This window comes from Ictalurus furcatus, chromosome 29 (genome assembly GCF_023375685.1).
Source record: "Ictalurus furcatus strain D&B chromosome 29, Billie_1.0, whole genome shotgun sequence".
Lineage (NCBI taxonomy): Eukaryota > Metazoa > Chordata > Actinopteri > Siluriformes > Ictaluridae > Ictalurus > Ictalurus furcatus.
In genome coordinates this window covers 15,072,127-15,090,995 of record NC_071283.1, presented here as the reverse complement: position 1 = coordinate 15,090,995, position 18,869 = coordinate 15,072,127, and the positions used below count along the sequence as shown (strand labels likewise).

Sequence of the window (18,869 nt, the reverse complement as noted above, 5' to 3'; positions counted from 1 at the left end):
AAAAAGGCGAATCGCTGTGGTAGTAATCTGTTAAAGGTGTCTTCATGTATATGAATATCTAGAGACCACATACACTCCACACACTCCCAGATTCCTATTTCCCCTGGTTAAGATCTACCCCACCATCCCAATCCCATCACACACCTTGCTGATTCTCAATTAATGAGCATTGCATGCTGGAAGTAGCCAGCTTGCAGTTTCCTGTGGGAATACCTGAACCTCCACACACCCAGATGCTAATGTGCATTAACCTCTACTGGGTGAAAAATGAAACTGGCTAGTCTGGGCCACCATCTGCACAGCTGTGCCATCTCAGCTAGTATTCCCTTGCTTCTGGAAGCTTCCAGGAAAAATATGGCTGATGTGGATTTTTTCTTTCTTCCTCTCCAGCCTCCAATCTGGAAATGATGTCATGCAGTGAGGAAACATGGGAAATGGAGCCACCATGCTGTTGCTATTTTTCCATAACAACATGTTCTAAAGAGTTGTTCTTTTCCCCTTACACCATAGCAACTTGCCAAACCGGCAATATTTTATTTATTACACAATCACACATCCTACTTTTTTTTATCCGTTTCTAGTTACATGTAACGTTGTGGAAAGTCTGTGAAACAAGTTAGTTCCTGTTCTCACTTACGTTATAGCAGCTACTCTATGAACTGCTTAAACCTTTTTTTCCCCTCTCTCTTGAAGTCAAGCATAAACCTCGTCTGTCTTGAAGATGCTGTACCTCTGACTGTTACACTGGAGACTCCTTCCGTAAATGTTAAATAAACTCTCTCCTTACAGAAGATGTCACTATAACAAAGATTACGTACTTTTTATGGCTGCTGCTATAGAAAATTAATCAACACCTTCTGGATAATCAGAATGGAGAATGCTGAGGTTGCCGAAAAAATAGTATCATACAGATGTTTCAGTTACCTGTTTACTATTACCTTTACAGCAGTATCTATTTGATACATAAATAGCGAACTCAATGAAATAGTTACATATTCAAGGCCCTTTTCGTCTAGTCCTGTTTTACTTTCCTGAGCTTCTCTACGCACTGTTTTCCTGTGTGAACAATGCCCAGCTCGCCGAACCGACTTTATATTTTTAAGTATACTTTTTCCTTTTTTCCACACGGAGAAAAAAATCCCCCACCTCCCTCCACTTACCCGTCCTTTATTTTCCTTCTTTTCATTAGCCATTAAGAAACAATAAACATTTAATCAGATTAGCTCTGACAGCACTGACGTCTCTCTGTGCCACAGGCGTGATCTCGGCAGTGCGGAGCGGCCGTGCTTGACGCGTGCTGTTCTGCAGTGCTCTCCCGCTTTTCCCTTAATTGTTTTAATTAGAGAATCGCTTGCCCACTGAGTGCACAAATAAAAAGCCTCTGCTGACTAGCAAGCAAGTCAGACACACACACACAAACTCATTCACACAGAATCAAATTTGCATACATATACACATACTCAGAAGCATGTTAAGTATATCATGTAGATAGATAGATAGATAGATAGATAGATAGATAGACGGATAGCTAGCCGAGCACACTGAATACAGTAACTCTATCTTTATCTACCGATGATTCCGACACATATTTCTATTTGTTTTGTGACAATGAGGATTTTTTAAAAAATTTTTGCCCCTCATTAACCATACGCCTACAACAACAATTGTTTCTCACATCCTTATAATCCTCTGGAGCTGTCACTCATCTACAAAAATAAATCACAAACAGTCCACTTTATTCTAATTGCTTGAGATACACTTCCACATTTAAACAAGAACAAACTACAATTATTTCATCTACGCACCGTATATAGAAGCTCGTCAGCCGATATAATATTCAGAGATCAGCACAGGCCAAAACTAAAAAATAAATAAATAAAAACAATACCAGTACCAGGATTGTCTGTAAAATTTCTGCTTAACACAAATTACATCTTTGTTCTTAAAACAACTCGTGACAATTAGAAATAAGGTTCTGCAGAATCCAACACGTTGATGACGAATCAGATCAAATAATCATGAGAGCCACTTTGTCACACTGGCCAGAATAGAGTACCATTAGGCATCAGCATTTATGGACTGTGCTGCAGCCATGGAATACTATAATAGAGTATAACACACAGTTAACACACTCACATGGTTCTACACAATTAGTTACTGAAAACTTACAGCGAATAAAGTTTCTCTACCACCTTTAATGCCATGGTAGTGTAGCTATAGTTCATTAAACAAGTCCACAGTCGCCTAATGGCATTTATTTATTTGTATTTTTTTTCCAATTACGATCTCAGTGAATGTAAATGGTAGAGAGCACAATTTGTACCCTGTACCATGTGAATTCACATATGTGTAAATTGGGCACGCCCATTAGTCCGAATCAGAGTGAAATTGACACGTTTTTATTCGTTTGCTATTCGGTTTGGTTTGGATTCGCAATATACCTATTTAAACAAACAAGAAAAGGCAATAAATAAATAAATAAATAAATAAAAATGTTGCGAATGTAGGGCTGAGAAAACAGTCACAAAACTATTCCAATCATTGGTCAGAAATACCGGAAAGGATAAAAGAAGATAATTATATAGGATCATGTCTTATAGAGCTTTTATATTCTCTTTTAGATAATCGGCTCACATGTCCAGGATGCATGGCTTTTCTGCAGTGCTACAGCTCTGTAGTTTTGCTCAGTGTATCGGCTTACTTTTACAAATAAATGCTGCAACCCAAAATGACGGTGCACGCATGTGTCCAAATTCATGTGAGAAAAAGTCTGCGATTATACAGTTCACACTTTTTGTCTCAAGGACCTGCTAAAAACAAGACAAGGTTCTGCATATTCACACTCACTACACCATAGAGTTACACGGTGATGCTCATTTAGTCAGTGCTATGCTGAAATGTTCTGCACTGAAGAAGCTATGCAAATGCCTTATAGCTTTTAATGAAGCAGCAGTGAAGAGCAGTAGGGGAATAACAGGGGTCTAGTCAATAGGCCCAGCAAGCGAGACCACAAATTCAGCCTTGCGTGTCAATGCCGCTGCTGTGATTCTCAGAAGGAGATTTGGCCCTCAGAACAAAGTGAGAGGAAAGAAGGTGGTGTAGTTAAATCATTTCCCTCCTGTGCATTTTAATGAGAGGCCTCTGCACTTGGTAAAATATCCCAGTGGTGGATGAGGGATGTGGGTACAAATATTGATGCTGTAGCAGCGTTCACTAATAGTCTTGATGCAGACTCCCCGCAGAGTTTGCATTTCTCAAGCAGTTAGTGGTTATTAAAATGGTGAGTATGCAAAAGTAAATGGGTCCTTGGAAACTGACCAAAACAGTCTGGCCTGTGTGCAACTAAAAGGAAAAATTTGCATCTACTCCATCCCGTCCTGATTCTTCCTCTCCTCTACGATCTTACATATACCCCTGCCCACTCAACCTAATCTCATTAATAACCACTCCGAGGACCTTGCAGGGTTTATGCCGTGCCAAGCTGGCTATCAGCATGCCAACTCCGGGCCAGACATTATTGATAACCCGCCAGGCCAAGTTAGGAGCTGCTGACAGGCCGTGAAGATTTAAGGTCAAAGTCTCACCTCTTCATGACAACGGAGGAACAAGAGGTAGAACCCCTGGAGGTGAAGAAAGCAGCACGAGAAGAAGAGAAAGTGTGTTTGCGAAAGTAAAAGAGCTGGAGAAGCAGTTAACGACAAGAAAATCTTCACTTTCTTTTCACCAAAATGTCAAGCTAAACTTTGCGAGGCATATTGTGCACTCGGCTTCCTCAAATAATTTGGTCTCGGTTGCTTTCAGGTCATAGGTTTCAATTCGGCAGTGCTTATATGAGATTCAAGTATGAAACTGACAAAATGACGGACTCACCACTGGATATCTGAGTTGATAGGCCTAATCTGGAGAACAGGTACAAAAGACCATCAAATCAACCATCGCTCTTTACCTAATATACCAATCTCTCTACTCTTGCAAAATTGGACTATACAATGTACTGCTGTAACGCAGGGACAAACCCAAAGAACCCTACAGGGAACCCTTTAGAGGTACTGTTTCCCCCCTGGTACCCTAATCTACCCATACCCTCCTCTAAGTAAAAATACGTATAAGATGGTACCACCCCAGTGACAAACAGCAGTAGCCTAAAACGAACCCCTGGCTTGTCGCTAGTCTGGGATTATTTTTACTCTCTATCAGATGAAGATAAGTTCAATCTTGCTTGACTGATGTCTTTACTTCAGGCCCAGTGGGATAGTTATTTGTTTAACTGCATGAGGAGAAGATGGTTGAAGGTGCTTTATCTTTATAATTGCTGTGGTCTCCAAAATAACACAACGCACAATCGAGAGAAAGGGATGGAAGTAGGGAGAGAATCAGAGGGAAAATATAAGAAATATAGAGGTAAGTAGATCTATCAGAGGAAAACACTTAAACATCCACCCGATTTCCATAATCGTCAACGTTAGCAAGGAAACAGGGTTTCGGACTGAGAGGACAAGGCTTTGCGACGGATTCTGACAAGTTGAACACTCGTTGTGACTTACTGTAAGAGATTCCTTGCTGCGACGTGACATGTGGTACAGTAACAGGTCATCTGGAAGTGGTTCTGAAATTTCCTTGTGCAGTGATTTTAACTGGTCATCAAGACGGCATGCTCGTGTTCAGTGTGTCATTGGCTGAAAGAGGATCAGTAGACACTGACAAATGGGTTTCTCGGTAGCCTACATGTCCGATAAAATAGGACACTGTGTCATCCATTGCGTATAAGTGGAGGTTTGACTGCAACAGATTGACATTTGTATTGGGACTGGGAAATGAAGAGGGGGTTCTGTTCATCGAGTCAGATGTCAGTAGATTTCAATGAGCCGAGTCCTATAACCACAGCTATTGAATTTTGGTCAATTTGTGTAATAAAACGCTTACAATCAATTGTGCCAGATAGAGTAGGAAATTCATTTAGCGTCCACCGAGGCAGAGACGATGACTCTTGCTCGCTCGGTATTGAAGAATCCAACACTACACCTGTGTATGAAAAATTAGCTATACGAGATGAACTTGGGAGAAGATCGATTGAATGGGAGAAGAAGTTAAAATACAATGTCTGTGCAATAATTTGCACGGTTAAGTTCATTATCAACCTCCCTGCACTTCCTTTTTTTTCATGAAAGATACATGAAGCCTAGAATTCAAGTCTGTGAATTACACAATATATAACAGTGAAGATTTCATATACGTTTTTAAGCACAATGTGTATACGGACGTGTGTGTTCAGGATGTAGAATCAGTTAAACCTGGCAGATCATACATTAACGGCGGTCCGATGATACATCAGGTCCCAAAAGGTCCAAACTAACCAGACTCATCTAAACGCCAACTGTTTACAAACTGCAGAAAAGACTGAAAATTATTTAATTATGCATTGGCACCTTGACTAGGATGTCCCCTGCCTTGTGCTCCAAGTTTGCTGGGATAGGCTCCAGGCTCCCTGTGACCCCGTGTTGGACAAGCAGTACAGAAAATGGATGGTTGGATGGATTTAACTATGCCATAAGCAAAACCCCTGCAAAACTTGTGCATATTTTGCATAAGAACGTCACAACTACCCCAAAAGTCCAATCTTCCACCACCCCCCCCTTCCCCCGCCAACCCCTTGAGTGCAATTAAACATCAGTTGAGCTAATCAACATATGAATCCGGAATGACCTGACAGTTGCGTACTTGGACAAGTCTCCAAATCCCCGATATCCAACTAAATGTCCCTGGAAGCCCTGCCCCCTTCCCCTCCATCTCTCATTAGTAACCGCTCATCTTGCCTGAAAGATACGGAGTAAAACCAATTAATTGATGTAAAATAAAATCTAGACAGCGCTCTATAAAATACAGACAAATTATCATCGTGTCCCTTTATTACACTAATATTTCATTGGTTAATTCCCTCTCATCTATTAATTAGTGTTGTTTAAAACACCCAAATTCAATTCCTTGGCTAGATCTTCTTGAAGAAGCACGAGTGTTTCAGCATGCTAATGGAGGTGTGTGTTAAAACAAGTACATAGCTTGTGCCAATCTAGCATGCTTGCATTCGTCTTCCTCCACCCACACTTCGAAACAGTCCTAATTGGCTCTGGCCATCTCTGCTTGCCGACGAGGCATCTTTTTTCCTTCTCTAATTAAATGACCCATAGAATAAGAATCTGACTGAAAATATCAAAAGATAAAAGATGCAAAAATGGCTCTGCAGGACATCGTATTCCTTCTTCATTCTGAGAATCTGTCAACAGAATGTTTACACCACAGGCAGTATACTGTAGTTATGCTACTCCAGCTACATGTTCTTTTCCTTTGCTAAGACCTAGCCACCAGGTTTAAAGGATTTCTGAATGAATTAAACTAAATTAACCCAAATGTATGTAAACGGGAGGCGAGCCATCTACTGTAATAGTGGCAAAAAGTCATGTTAAGTCTAACAAGTACCTAACGATATTTCAGCATATTAGTCGATAGTCATATACGTTGTTCGTTTGTTTTTTTGTCTCACATTATTGTCTATTTGGAGATCAGAATCAGTAATAACTTTTTGGGATTTGGAGGCATTTTGAGGTTAAAAGGTATTAAATAGTGGGGAAAAAAACCCTTGTTTTTGTGGTACTGGTTAACAACCATTACTGTCGAATGCCCAAAGAAAATAAAACGTATTGTACAGATAGTTTTTTTTAAAAGTGGCAAGGTTTTAAAAGCTGTTAATAGGGCATAAAAGATGCGTATTCCCCAGCCTCTGTGAAGGTGACACTGGGGAGAAACTAAGCCATAGTAATCTCTTAAACAGCTCTTTGTTCCTGTTAAACGCACATCATTGCACATCTTGTACAACTAGATCATCATACATTTAATAGATATTAATGGAACTGCTGAGGAAGGGGGTGGGGGGGTGCGGGGTGTTCTCCCAGCTCTCATGATCATCAAGTCATCTCAGCTCGACTCAACACAATATGGTACTGGTAACTCCAAATGAGCTTGGGACCGTTCTGCTCTCCACATTCACGCACAAATGCTCAGGAGTCAACAAGACAAAAGAATTGCTGCCATAATATGAGCGCTATAATGAGGTGGCGGCGTCTTACATCAAATGAAGCTGAAATGCAGCTGATTAATCATGCATTTTCATACACATCTCTGTCTGACTTTCTCTGAGTGTGTAGATACCCTTCCATGATTGCAGTTTTCTCTTTCATCGATGTGTGATAATAAAGCAGCGGCTCAGGCAACATGCCCATGTTGTGATTTATCACGAGTCTGGGCCTCATTTTATTTTTCTCTCTACTGCAGGCAGCTAATATGGAGAGCAAATTAATGAAAGGACCGGGGAATTATAAACTCCACTCCGGCTCCGGCCCTTGTTGAAATATCTTGCAAGGGGAACAAATTAACTATGGCAATAGTATATTCATTTTCTCGTTCCCGACCCTTTAATTCACCCTTTTCTACCATTACTGGCATTACATCTGTCAGTTGATATGGATGAGGAGGAATTCAATGTGATTGCCAATGAAAAAAAAAGTACAGATTATTACACATTACCAGCAGAAACATTGCCTCATGGGAAGTTTTGGAAAGTACTCCAACGTATGTCCAGTATTATACATATACGAGTCTTGGCTGTTGCTTTCCTTTAGGGATTACTGAAACAGGGCAAAGAACTACCTGGCTACAAATTGTGCCTCAATGACAGATATTTCTGGACTTTTCACCTCTCATTATCAGGCAGGTGACGGTGGAGGAGTTAGAAGGAGCTCAAAAGATACAGCTGTCTAAGGCAACATGTGGATCAGTGAAGATCCCTGAACATGAGGATGGAAATTATTCTTCAAATTCTGCCCTCTGTCATGGTGGTCAGAGAAACCTTTTGAAATCTGAGGTTTTTATATCTTAGAATTATGATCCACCAGTGAATAAAATCGTAAACAACACAACTTTGGTATATTTGTTTAAGTAGCTACAGCGCAGAATCTCCATATACTTATTATGTTATTACACCCTGTATTTCAATAACATGCTTTACTGTAATTCTTGAGGGGGGATAGATCACTATACAATGGAGGAGAAACACAATTTTCCAAGCATTGCACTGGTATCCTATGTCAATCCTAGGGTCTACCAGGTTTTTCTTGGGCAATCCTCAAGCTCAGTGAGGTGGTGCTGAAACAGCATGGATGGCAGTCTAGCAGAGGGTGTGCATGGCTGGTCATGCTAAAATGGGTGTGAGGAATGGATTGGGAATATGCAGTAGAGTAAGAGGGAATTGTGTGCCATTTGGCAAGAGCATCTCTCCTTGGTGGAGCAAAACAGAAGCACGGTGGTAGGCAGCTTTAGGAAACTGACAGATGGAAGGGAGGGTGAGAGGCACCATGGGGGAAGTTGGTGATGGATCATCCAACATGCCCTGTTTTGCAAGCAGACATGCTGATTCTACAAGGAGCTGGGTAGCAAGGAGGAAGAGAACGAGACCTGAAAAAAGTGGGCACAAAGAAGGTTTGAGTGACGAACTCTTCTGTGAAAACTTTGAAAACCCCATAGACCACAGTGGGGGCAATTATTTAAAGATTGGCGGATGGTTGGGCAGAAAAAAATTGCTACTTATTGCAAAGGGAAAACACTGACAAAGCAAGCAGCATGCTCTCAGATGAAATCAAAGCATTAGGTTGGAAGTAATGAGAAAACACAAGCAAGCAACAACCCTGTTGTTCTTGATTGTTTTGAACCACAGAACACTTTTCACCAGAGGTCAGCATGTGTATTTACAGGTATGCATGAATAAATGCCTGTGAGCATGCTGGTTAGCAGTACTGCACATGCTACAGACTCTGACCTGAAGTCTACGCATGTGGTAGACTCAGTATAATGTGTAATGGCCTAGGTTTGAAACTAGTCTTTGGCCATGGGATGACATGTATCTAAACCGCACCTTCTAAAAAGTTCACAGGTGACATCAAGCACATGGGGATAGACCCCCATGAGACCAAGCTCAATGTACTAAGCAGAGCCAATGGGCAACTTGATCAGAGTCAGTGAACCAGCTACAACTAGATGGATCATTATCAAATAACGGGGCCAACTGCTGCTGCATGCTGAATGCCACACAGTGCAAACACAACCCTTCTCTACCTGTCACTATACACCCACACAATGTTCACATAGCTCAAACAATGTCTTTCATGGACATGATTGCGCAAACTTTTTGCCTGGATCATAAAATACCTAACATCAAAAGACCTAACATCAAGGTCGGTTTGAAGCCGACATGGTGCTTGTTTAATACCCAGCAATACCACAAGAGAGAACTTAATTATCGGAAATGTGTGCTGCTTGATTGGCTGAGCACTAAAAACATCTCACTGTCTTTTACCTATGTCTTTTACCCATGTCACTTTCTGATGCAATCTGTCCAAAAATGAAAAAAGACAACAAATCCAAGAGCAGTGGAGCAGACACCTTGATTCAAATAAGACAAAGAGAGGGGAGAAAAAGAAAGAGCGAGTGCAGGAAAAAATGGGTACAATGTAAAAGTTACATTAAAGCTCCACTAATCTTTGTCTGGTGTCATCTGGAGCAGATGTAACTCCCAGTAAGGGGTCTAGCCTCCCTGCTGACTGCCACACTACGTTTTCCTCTTAAAATAAAAGTAATTGAGCCACACAAGGTGCCAAATGTGTCTCTGAAATGGTTAGCTCAGTCAAGATCTTATAGGGAGCGTCAGCTCTTTAGTGTCTTGGAGAAGGAAAAAAAGGAAAGCAATTCAGCAGACTGCTGGGGGAATGATCAGGATACTGCAGGCAGGAACTAGAGGAGAGCATGGAGAGTAAGAACTCAGAAGAGACATGCTTCAAACACAATTTAACAGAGGATTGGTGTGTCTCTAGGTATTTACCTGATTTAGGGATTTCGCCCATATGAAAGATCCATTCTTATGGACACTGTCTCTGAACATGATTGTCTGTTGAGATCGTTTCTGACTCAAGGCGAGGCAGCACTTCAAAGGGTCTAAGCTCCTGTGAGGCATTATGGGTAAGCATACACCAGCAACAGCTGTATCATCTCAGGTTCTTATTAACTCTCCTCGGGCAAGATGGCAGAAAACCCACAAAACCTGAGATCCTATTCATTCCACTTCGTAAAATTAAATTTAGTGGACATGCTTGACTGGCTCTGCTATACCACCAGATACCCGAGTGGCTTTGATCATATGGTATACGGTGCCCTCCACTAATATTGGCACCCTTGGAGAATATGCGCAAAGAAGGCTGTGAAAAATTGGTGCTAAAAGGGTGCCAATAATTGTTGCACACCTAAATTTAACAAAGATATATTTTTGATAAACCTGTGTTTTGTTTGCAATTGTTCGATATCCATGAGAGCAGAGTATTTTTGTGAATTATTTGAACAAAAGATCAAAAGGTTAAATAATAAAGACAATTTTTCACAGCATTCTTTGCTCATATTTACCAAGGGTGCCAATATTAGTGGAAGGCATTGTACATCTGTTAGCAGAGATAAATTTATTCAAAAAGTTGTTCGGCAACATCAAGAGCAGAAGAAACTTCAAAGTGTGAACTCCTCAGTCCAGGGGTCAACCACCCCCCACCCCCTGAACCTCTGGATCTCCCTCACCTCCTTCAGCCACCCAGCTAATCTCCTTTGACCCAGACAGCAATGCATGACTGAGGCTGGTCGATTGATAGATCAGTGTGTCCAGGCCTCCGTAACTAAATCAGCCGATCCTGATGATTTAGCTGCAGGTTGGGAACACGGGCCTCGGTCACCAATCACCGGTCACCACCCCAGTAGACAGTTATAGACATTTGCTTGTCACTTGAATCTAATTTATTACTGGCTAGAACATTGATTAATCTTTCACCCATATCACCATGCACTGGGGGGAGGAGCCAAGCAGAGTGGAGCAAGTGGAGGAAGTGGATGTGTGTGTGGGCTGAAGATTCAGTACAACGCGGACAGTAAGAGAGTAAAGATGGTAACAGTGCAGTAAGATTGTCTTATTAGTCTAAACTACTTATTCTTTCGAAAAGATTTTCTGCTTTTTCAGCTAACCCAGTGGCCAAACCAAATGCTAATACGATTCACTCGGTAGAACGGCCAATTCACCAAACGGACGAAGGATGTGGGACGTGAAAGTTGTCAAGTTGACCTGTGAATTCACGAAAGTGGGATTGTAGTCACTTGAGTCAGTGCTACTTATTATTAAATACAGGGATTTTGTGGGGTTTTGTTGTTGTTGTTGTTGTTGTTGTTGTTGTTGTTGTTATTGTTGTTCTCTGGCTTCTTCTTTTTAGCATTTTTGGCGCCTCAGTTACTGACTGTAATTTGCAGTTTTCCCCAATAGCTTTCCAGATAGAAGAGAAGTGATGCATGCATAATATCTTCTAATAGACAGAAGATAAATTGGCACATGAGGTATAGCACAAAGATCTGCATTGGCTTTTTATTAAAAAGTTGGGCTTTAATGCTTAGTTACGTCTAACAGTAATTTAGTTCTGTGTTCTTAATGAAGCTTTATCCTATTTTACAATGGCCTACTCTCAGAGATTAGGGAGCTAAATCCCACACACACTGACTGATAAACAACACACTTCTGAGCCCTGTATTTGTTCGACTTCCTCCACCTCTCATTTCATTAGTCATGGATGCAGACTACTCCGATCTCAATATTCAAACAGGGACACCGGGCAGATTGCTCCATTTGTACCCACACTAAATGATTTGTTTGTCTATAGTAGTTTCAAACAATTTCACCTTTTGCAAACCTGCTGTCAAGAATACCAATGAAAGCATACGCTCAGACTCTGCATACTAATGCATTCAGATTCAAATCCAAGCACTAGTGCAGGTTATGGCATAATAGGGGTACTGCTAATTTAACAAAAGTATAACTGCATGCGTAAAGCCCGACACCATTACCACAAACCCTGAATGAGCTCAAGAGTGATAGAGATGCGACAGAACCGGGCTGGGTGTGGATGCTTCCCACGTTAGCTGACTCCCTGGGAACAATGGATATGGCTCTTGACTACTTAAAGAACTTTCCAAAAAGCAGGTAGAACTGCTGTGTCACAGCTCCTGGGTCTTTGGTTTGAGCTTGACCTTGGGTTACTGTCTGTACTTTCGGCTAGTAAAATCTACTTACTTTGAGATACTAGAAGTTTTTAATCTCAAACACTATAGATTATGAAAGGGCATTGCATAGCCCCTGAACATTTATTCAACAATAAATTAAACAAATGCGTCACTGCTGAACATTTATCGCATATCTTTCCGTTTGTTTCTACATAACACTTATTTTTGCTTTTCCTTTTCCACCTAATCCCGACATGGTAGCAATATTTTAAGCCACATCCTCCAACCAAAACTTTTTCCATTCCTCCTCGCCTACTTTTTCATATTTATTCATTTCACTCTTGTGCTTGGATGGCCACAGGCACTGCTCGGTCTCATAGCTGCAGCTCCCAAAGTGCAGCTCCTCGAACTAATGAAGCATCTTGAGTTCGCTGAGCCGCCAAGACGGAGAACTGCCGCTCCGGGACAAACAAAGACACAGTGAAAGACCATGATGGGTGGCCGGGCAGATTTTTATCAGTGCTTAAATGGTATGAAGGTTGAGGATGTCCTTAAGCTGTTTTAGTAGCAGACTTACAAATCCAATTCGAATTCGAATACAAGGCCATTAAAAGGAAAAATCCGAAACTCAGCATAATCAGTTGTACTTTTATATAAATAGGCCTCCATTAGATGTTTAAGTGCACACTGTTGTGTTGCAGTATTTACATGAAACGTGAACCATTAACATTATCCAATTACTTGCCGTTTTATTGTAGTCATTATGCTTATTGTATTGAAATAAATATTTTACTAGAGTGTAAAAAGTACCGGCATTGTGCTGCACTGTGTTTATTATTATAGCACTGAGCGCTAATCACAGTAGTGATGTATACACGTCTACGCTCTACGCGCCGTACAACCAATTATTGCCCACAGATAAAAAATAAAACCAAAACTCAACCCTGCGACCTGAACGCATTCGCCACCGTGACGTGTATGGAATATTCAAATTCACATGTCACGTTTTGCGAGGCGAAGACATATACAGGAACCAGACAGAGAACATAAACCTTAGAAAACAAGAGATGAACTATGAACTCGTGGCAAGAGACAAACACCGACCAGACGGTGCAACCGACAACGAACAGAAACGAAACGCTAGACAAGACGTGACTCGAACACGAGAGCTCGTTAAACCAAAAACGTCAATCAGGTCACGTGAAACAGTCATGTGAGACGATCCTGTGAGGTGCAATGGCTGATGGGAATCGTATTCCTGTGCTCAAGTCGGCGTAACCATGACGTCAAGAAAGATTTATTTTCTATATTTATGATACTGCGATGCTGACTGACAAGCCTCGAACTCAAATTATACAGAACAGGAAATGATTCATTTAAAAAAAAAAATCTTTTTAGTAAATAATTAAAACGTATTTAATGCCCTCATGCCTTTAGGCGACATTTTGTATATTTTCTCATCCGATGCTAAAGACTTTCACTCATTTAAAATGAAAATGTAGCACAGAAACATTGTAAATAAATAAATAAATACATTCATAAAAATCAGACAGTTTTCTTGTATCATGTAACATCGGAAATAAATATCCGAAAAACGTCAAAACATAATTTCTTTTCCTGCAGCGATCAATTCAAGTGCACGACTTTTCGTGTAAGTGTTTTATGAAAGTAACCGCTACTGGCTGCTAATGTTGATTCTAATAGGTTCACTTGCTCAGCAAACATTAGCATATTTATTTGATGTTCATTTGAGCAAGTTAGCAGTAATCTGATCCGGATATAATGATTAGATTTAAAAAGTAACTGATGTGCAGATATTGTGTAGCATTACTCTCAGCTAAATTAGACAACTTAGCTGGTCTTTTTTTGTTGTTGTTTTACTGCAAGTGTTAGTTAGCTAATTCTAAAAAGTTATTAAACTAATTAAAATGAGCATGTTCATCCATTGTGTTTCACCTACACAATTATTAGCTCACCAAAAGTTACTGTAGCTAGCCAACCCTGCTATTAAAAAAAATAAATATACATACAAACATAATAGAAACCCTCATAGAATTTGTAATGGTTTTAATGGTTATAATGGGAACTTTATTGGTTTTAACGGAAACTGGGTCTTGTAACTGGTAACTTGTTGCCTTCTATTGGTGACATGTCTAGTGGATATCATTACGGACCAGTAATGGTGATGGTTTTAATAGTTAGCTGATGGTTTGTAATGGTATTTGTAGTGGAAACCATTAGAATTTATTCGATGGTTTCTATTGTTTGTTTGGTTTGCTTTTTTTTCTGCAGGGAAACGTTAGATAGCTATGCTAGCTTGCTTAATTAAGCTTAAAAGACTAGCGAGTTTATTGAATATAGCCAGAATGATAGAATCACTTTAAAAGAAGCTAAGTGTAACAACAAATCAGCAAAAATCGATGCAATTCCAGCAAATATGTTCCGCTGGAGTGCTACTATCAATAGTGTGTCCTCTGTTCCATATCTAGGGCTCTCAGATAAATGCCATGGGGTATTTGATAAAGCCAAAAGCATGATTTGTTTGATTTGTTTATCTTGTTTGGCGTGAATGGAGCAAACCAACGCCTATAACAGGATCTCTAAGACTAGCATGATTCCCTACAGATAAAAATACATTTTTGTGCCAATTTAGAGCACAAAGCCCCATCCGTTTTATTCCTGCAAAACACCGAGCGAAAACGAGCATTATGAAAGACGTGAGGTCGTTAGAGACAACGTCCTCAGCCACCCAGAACGAATTCTACAAGAGCGGCTAAGTGGAGAGCAGATGTAAGGTTCACCTTTACTGCCGCTGCCGTGTCCCAATTCCACCGAGAAGCTAATTGAATAAGAAGAGGGTGCATTAAAAATCCCCTCAATTCCCTTCATGGACAGAGAGCTCTGATCATCACACCGTCTCGAAGCCACTTCCTGCTACGAACTGGGTCAACATTAGAACATCTGCTAAGGGCTTAAAGCTAAGCAGAAATCACACAATCAGACGTTATTGTCCCGAAGTTGATCCGACTCACCCTCGTGAAATGATCCGTTATCTCAGCAGTGTGCGTTTATAATTATTTAAGATTCTGTTTACAATGAACGCTGGGGAAAAAAAAACGCAACACACTCACGTTGTTCATGTACTCGCTCAGCAGGTCTTGCAGCGCCTGACGGACGGCGTTGCACTCGGCCACGATGCGTTCGCGGCGGTCGTCGCGTGTGCACGACGAGTCGGCCATGAGGGCGGCGCCGCTGATGATGCTCTCCAGACGCTCCTCCAGAGAAGGTCGGAAACGAGCCTCGCTGAACGTCAGTGGGTCCAGGATGATTTTATTCTGAAAGAACGAGACGGAAAAGGTTAGTCTTGTAAACATAGCTTAAAGGATTCGGGAAAACGTCGCGATAAACATTGTGTGTTTGTTTTTTTAACGTTAAAGTACATTGAATTCTTCAAGTTCAGGTCCGATCTCAATCCTCAGAATATCTTTGTTATTAATTGTCTCTAAAACATTAGTATGATGCGCTACACGTGACACCCTGGCAATGAATCTGTGTAGGTTTGCATATAATCTGTGATATACGATGAGGTCTAGACTCTAATGCTTAGTTTATCCTCCTTTTCAGAAATTTCATGAATTCGTGCACGTCTAATAAAAGTGTAAAAGTCTCACCGGTCTTTGCCAGATTTGCTCTTGCCTAAAACCTGCATTAATAAATCTGATTAAAATCATCTCTCAGACTTCACACTCATCATCTGTAATCCGGGTGCAGGAATAAAACCCGGTGTGATGTGTGATGAGGCGTGAGGTGAAGGCGGCGAGCAGCGGGCGGCGGGCGGTGGAGGCGAGGGTCGAGGTTTTCTGGCACGGCGGCTTACGGTTCCGAGCTCAATGTTCTGGAGGCTGAGTAAAGAGAACAGTGACCTTCAAGGCGAGCTCCGAGGCCTCGGTTGTGTGATTTAATAGCCCCATTAAGAGCAGAACACAGACTCCAGGGCCCTCATGATTTTACTGTTTTAAAGTTTGCCCCAAAATAGAGGATTTTATGTTCGATACTGAGAGGCTGAGAGAATTACCATACTGATGGTAGTGATATTGTTTTATTGCGCTGAAATTTAAATATGCCGTCCACAGCAGTTTGAAGAGCAGCAGGATTGGGAGGGGGGCCGGGGGAGGGGGAGGGGGGGAGGGGGGAGTGCGAGTTAAAAATGTGTGTCTGGTGGAAACTTAGTGGATGATCCGCAGTAATCTGTCTATCTGTCTGTCTTACGTTCTGTCTGTCTGTCTGTCTGTCTTTCAGTCTGTCTTTCTTTCTTTACTTCTGTCTCTCTTTCTTTTATTCCTTTTTGTTTTTCTTTTTCTCTTTCTTTCTTTTTTCTTTCAGTCTGTCTGTCTTACTTTCTGTCTGTCTTTATTTAATTCCTTTTGTCTTTCTTTTTCTCTTTCTTTCTGTCTGTCTTTCTTTCTGTCTTTCTTTCAGTCTGTCTCTTTCTTTCCTTCTGTCTGTCTGTCTTTCTTTCTTTCAGTCTGTCTTTCTTTCTTTACTTCTGTCTCTCTTTCTTTTATTCCTTTTGTTTTTCTTTTTCTCTTTCTTTCTTTTTTCTTTCAGTCTGTCTTTCTTTCTTTCTGTCTGTCGTTCTTTCAGTCTGTCTGTCTTTCTTTCTGTGTTTCTTTCTTTCAGTCTGTCTTTCTGTCTGTCTGTCTTTCTTTCAGTCTGTCTTTCTGTCTGTCTGTCTTTCTTTCAGTCTGTCTTTATTTATTTACTTCTGTCTGTCTTTATTTCATTCCTTTTGTCTTTCTTTTTCTCTTTCTTTCTTTTCTTTCTGTCTGTCTTTCTTTCTGTCTTTCTTTCAGTCTGCCTCTTTCTTTCCTTCTGTCTGTCTGTCTGTCTTTCTTTCTTTCCTTCTGTCTGTCTTTCTTTACTACTGTCTATCTTTCTTTTATTACTTTTGTCTTTCTTTTTCTATTTCTTTCTTTTTTCTTTCTGTCTGTCTTTATTTATTTCCTTCTGTCTGTCTGCCTGTCTTTTTTCATTCCTTTTGTCTTTCTTTCTTTCAGTCTGTCTTTCTTTCTTTCCTTCTGTCTGACTGCCTGCCTGTCTTTCATTCCTTTTGTCTTTCTTTCTTTCTTTCTTTACTTATGTCTGTCTGTCTTCTTTCATTCCTTTTGTCTTTCTTTCTTTCTTTCAGTCTTTCTTCTGTGAAATGACTATCTGAAGCATTGTGTGTTCTGTGATTTGAACTGCTCCTGTTTTACTGTAACACTGTATTTCTTTTCTTAAGAAAACGACAGCATTTTATTTCCGTCTTAAAAATATACTTGAATACGTTTATAAATATTCAAACCCATTCAAAACCTAAAACACAATCAAATACGACAGATCTAAAGTAGGTCATAAAAATGTATTATATATTATCCATTACTGTCACATAACATAAAGGATATATTAGTGAGAGGAAACATATTCAGCATAAATATTAAATACGTCCATATTAAACCCATTCCTAGATGTGTATTTATTTCCGTAGCGTATTTACTCATTTGAAGTCGTCTTCTCTCGAACGCGCTCTCTGATCGTTTTGTTTCTTTCACGAAATAAACGCCGGAAAGCAGTGGGAAGAAATTGTGAATGAAATTAGACATATACCATAAAATAAATATCATCTAATATTACTGAGTGAAAATATTCGGAACGTAGGTGTAACTATAAACTCTTTCTTATTATGAGATAATTACATGAACTCGTTTCTAGATGCATTTTAAGTTTCTTCCAAAACTACATGGTTTCTTTAAAGAAATAAACGCAACAAACAAACAAACAAACAAACAAACAAATATGACCAATTCAAACACGGTTATTTATAAGAATTTATAATAATCTCTTCATGAGAAATATTCCGTCGTCGCGTCTACATGCGAGATGTTTTGGCGAGTTTTGCAGAGTAAATAACGGAACTGTGATTATAACCTTCTCTTTTTTAACGTCTGCCAGAACGGACGAGACGCTTTTCCGCACCCTCCCCACGCTCAGTCCTCCACCTCCACACGGCCACGGCTTACGCGACGCCTTAAAATCATGAAATCAGACGGCTGAAAGGTTTGAGCGGTGCGAGCTGAGCGTGGGCTCTGTACGTCTGAGTCACTGCGAGGGGAAAAAAAAACATCAGCTAATCAGAAGTAATGTACGATCAGAGAAGCAGATCTGAAAGTATTACAGATACAGTAGACACGCACGTAAGAGCCGAGCCGAGCCCGAGCCAGAAGCTTAGCATGTTGTGTTTGTTTATTGATTATTATTATATATAATTTCTTCTCTTTACAGCTTGTGCCGTGTTCATTACGGTTCATTGGCGGCTGATTTGTGGCGAGCGGCGACTCGGCTGCACTGCTCTCGCTCTCGGCAGACGTCTACACCCTGCACATATTTCCTCATGCTCTCTCTCAGCTGCTTCCTGCAATATTCAGCAGCGCTGTCAGAGAGAGGAATCTGGTCAGGGCTCAGAGTACGACCCTGCTCTCGTGTAGCGCTTCAAGTGGAACTGGAGGAATATTTCCAGTTAGAATTTATATATATATGTATATATATAGTAACCACACACACTAACTATAACAACACCTTTACCAGTCCTAGCTAGTATCAGCTAACTAACTAGCCTAGCTGGATGTCTAGGAATAAAAATTGGGATATTAGCAATATAATCATTTCCGATTCAGCATCATACATTTATGATGATATTACGCTTC

At 40.5% G+C, this 18,869-nt stretch overlaps 1 protein-coding gene across 1 annotated transcript in view; it reads right to left on the bottom strand.

Annotated features, from left to right (window-relative positions):
* ctnna2 (catenin (cadherin-associated protein), alpha 2) overlaps positions 1-18,869 on the bottom strand; it is a 293,809-nt gene that overhangs the window by 208,308 nt on the left and 66,632 nt on the right. Inside the window, exon 7 of the mRNA XM_053619170.1 lies at positions 15,258-15,461. Coding sequence (XP_053475145.1) covers positions 15,258-15,461 — 204 coding nt within the window. The remainder of the gene's footprint in view (positions 1-15,257; positions 15,462-18,869) is intronic.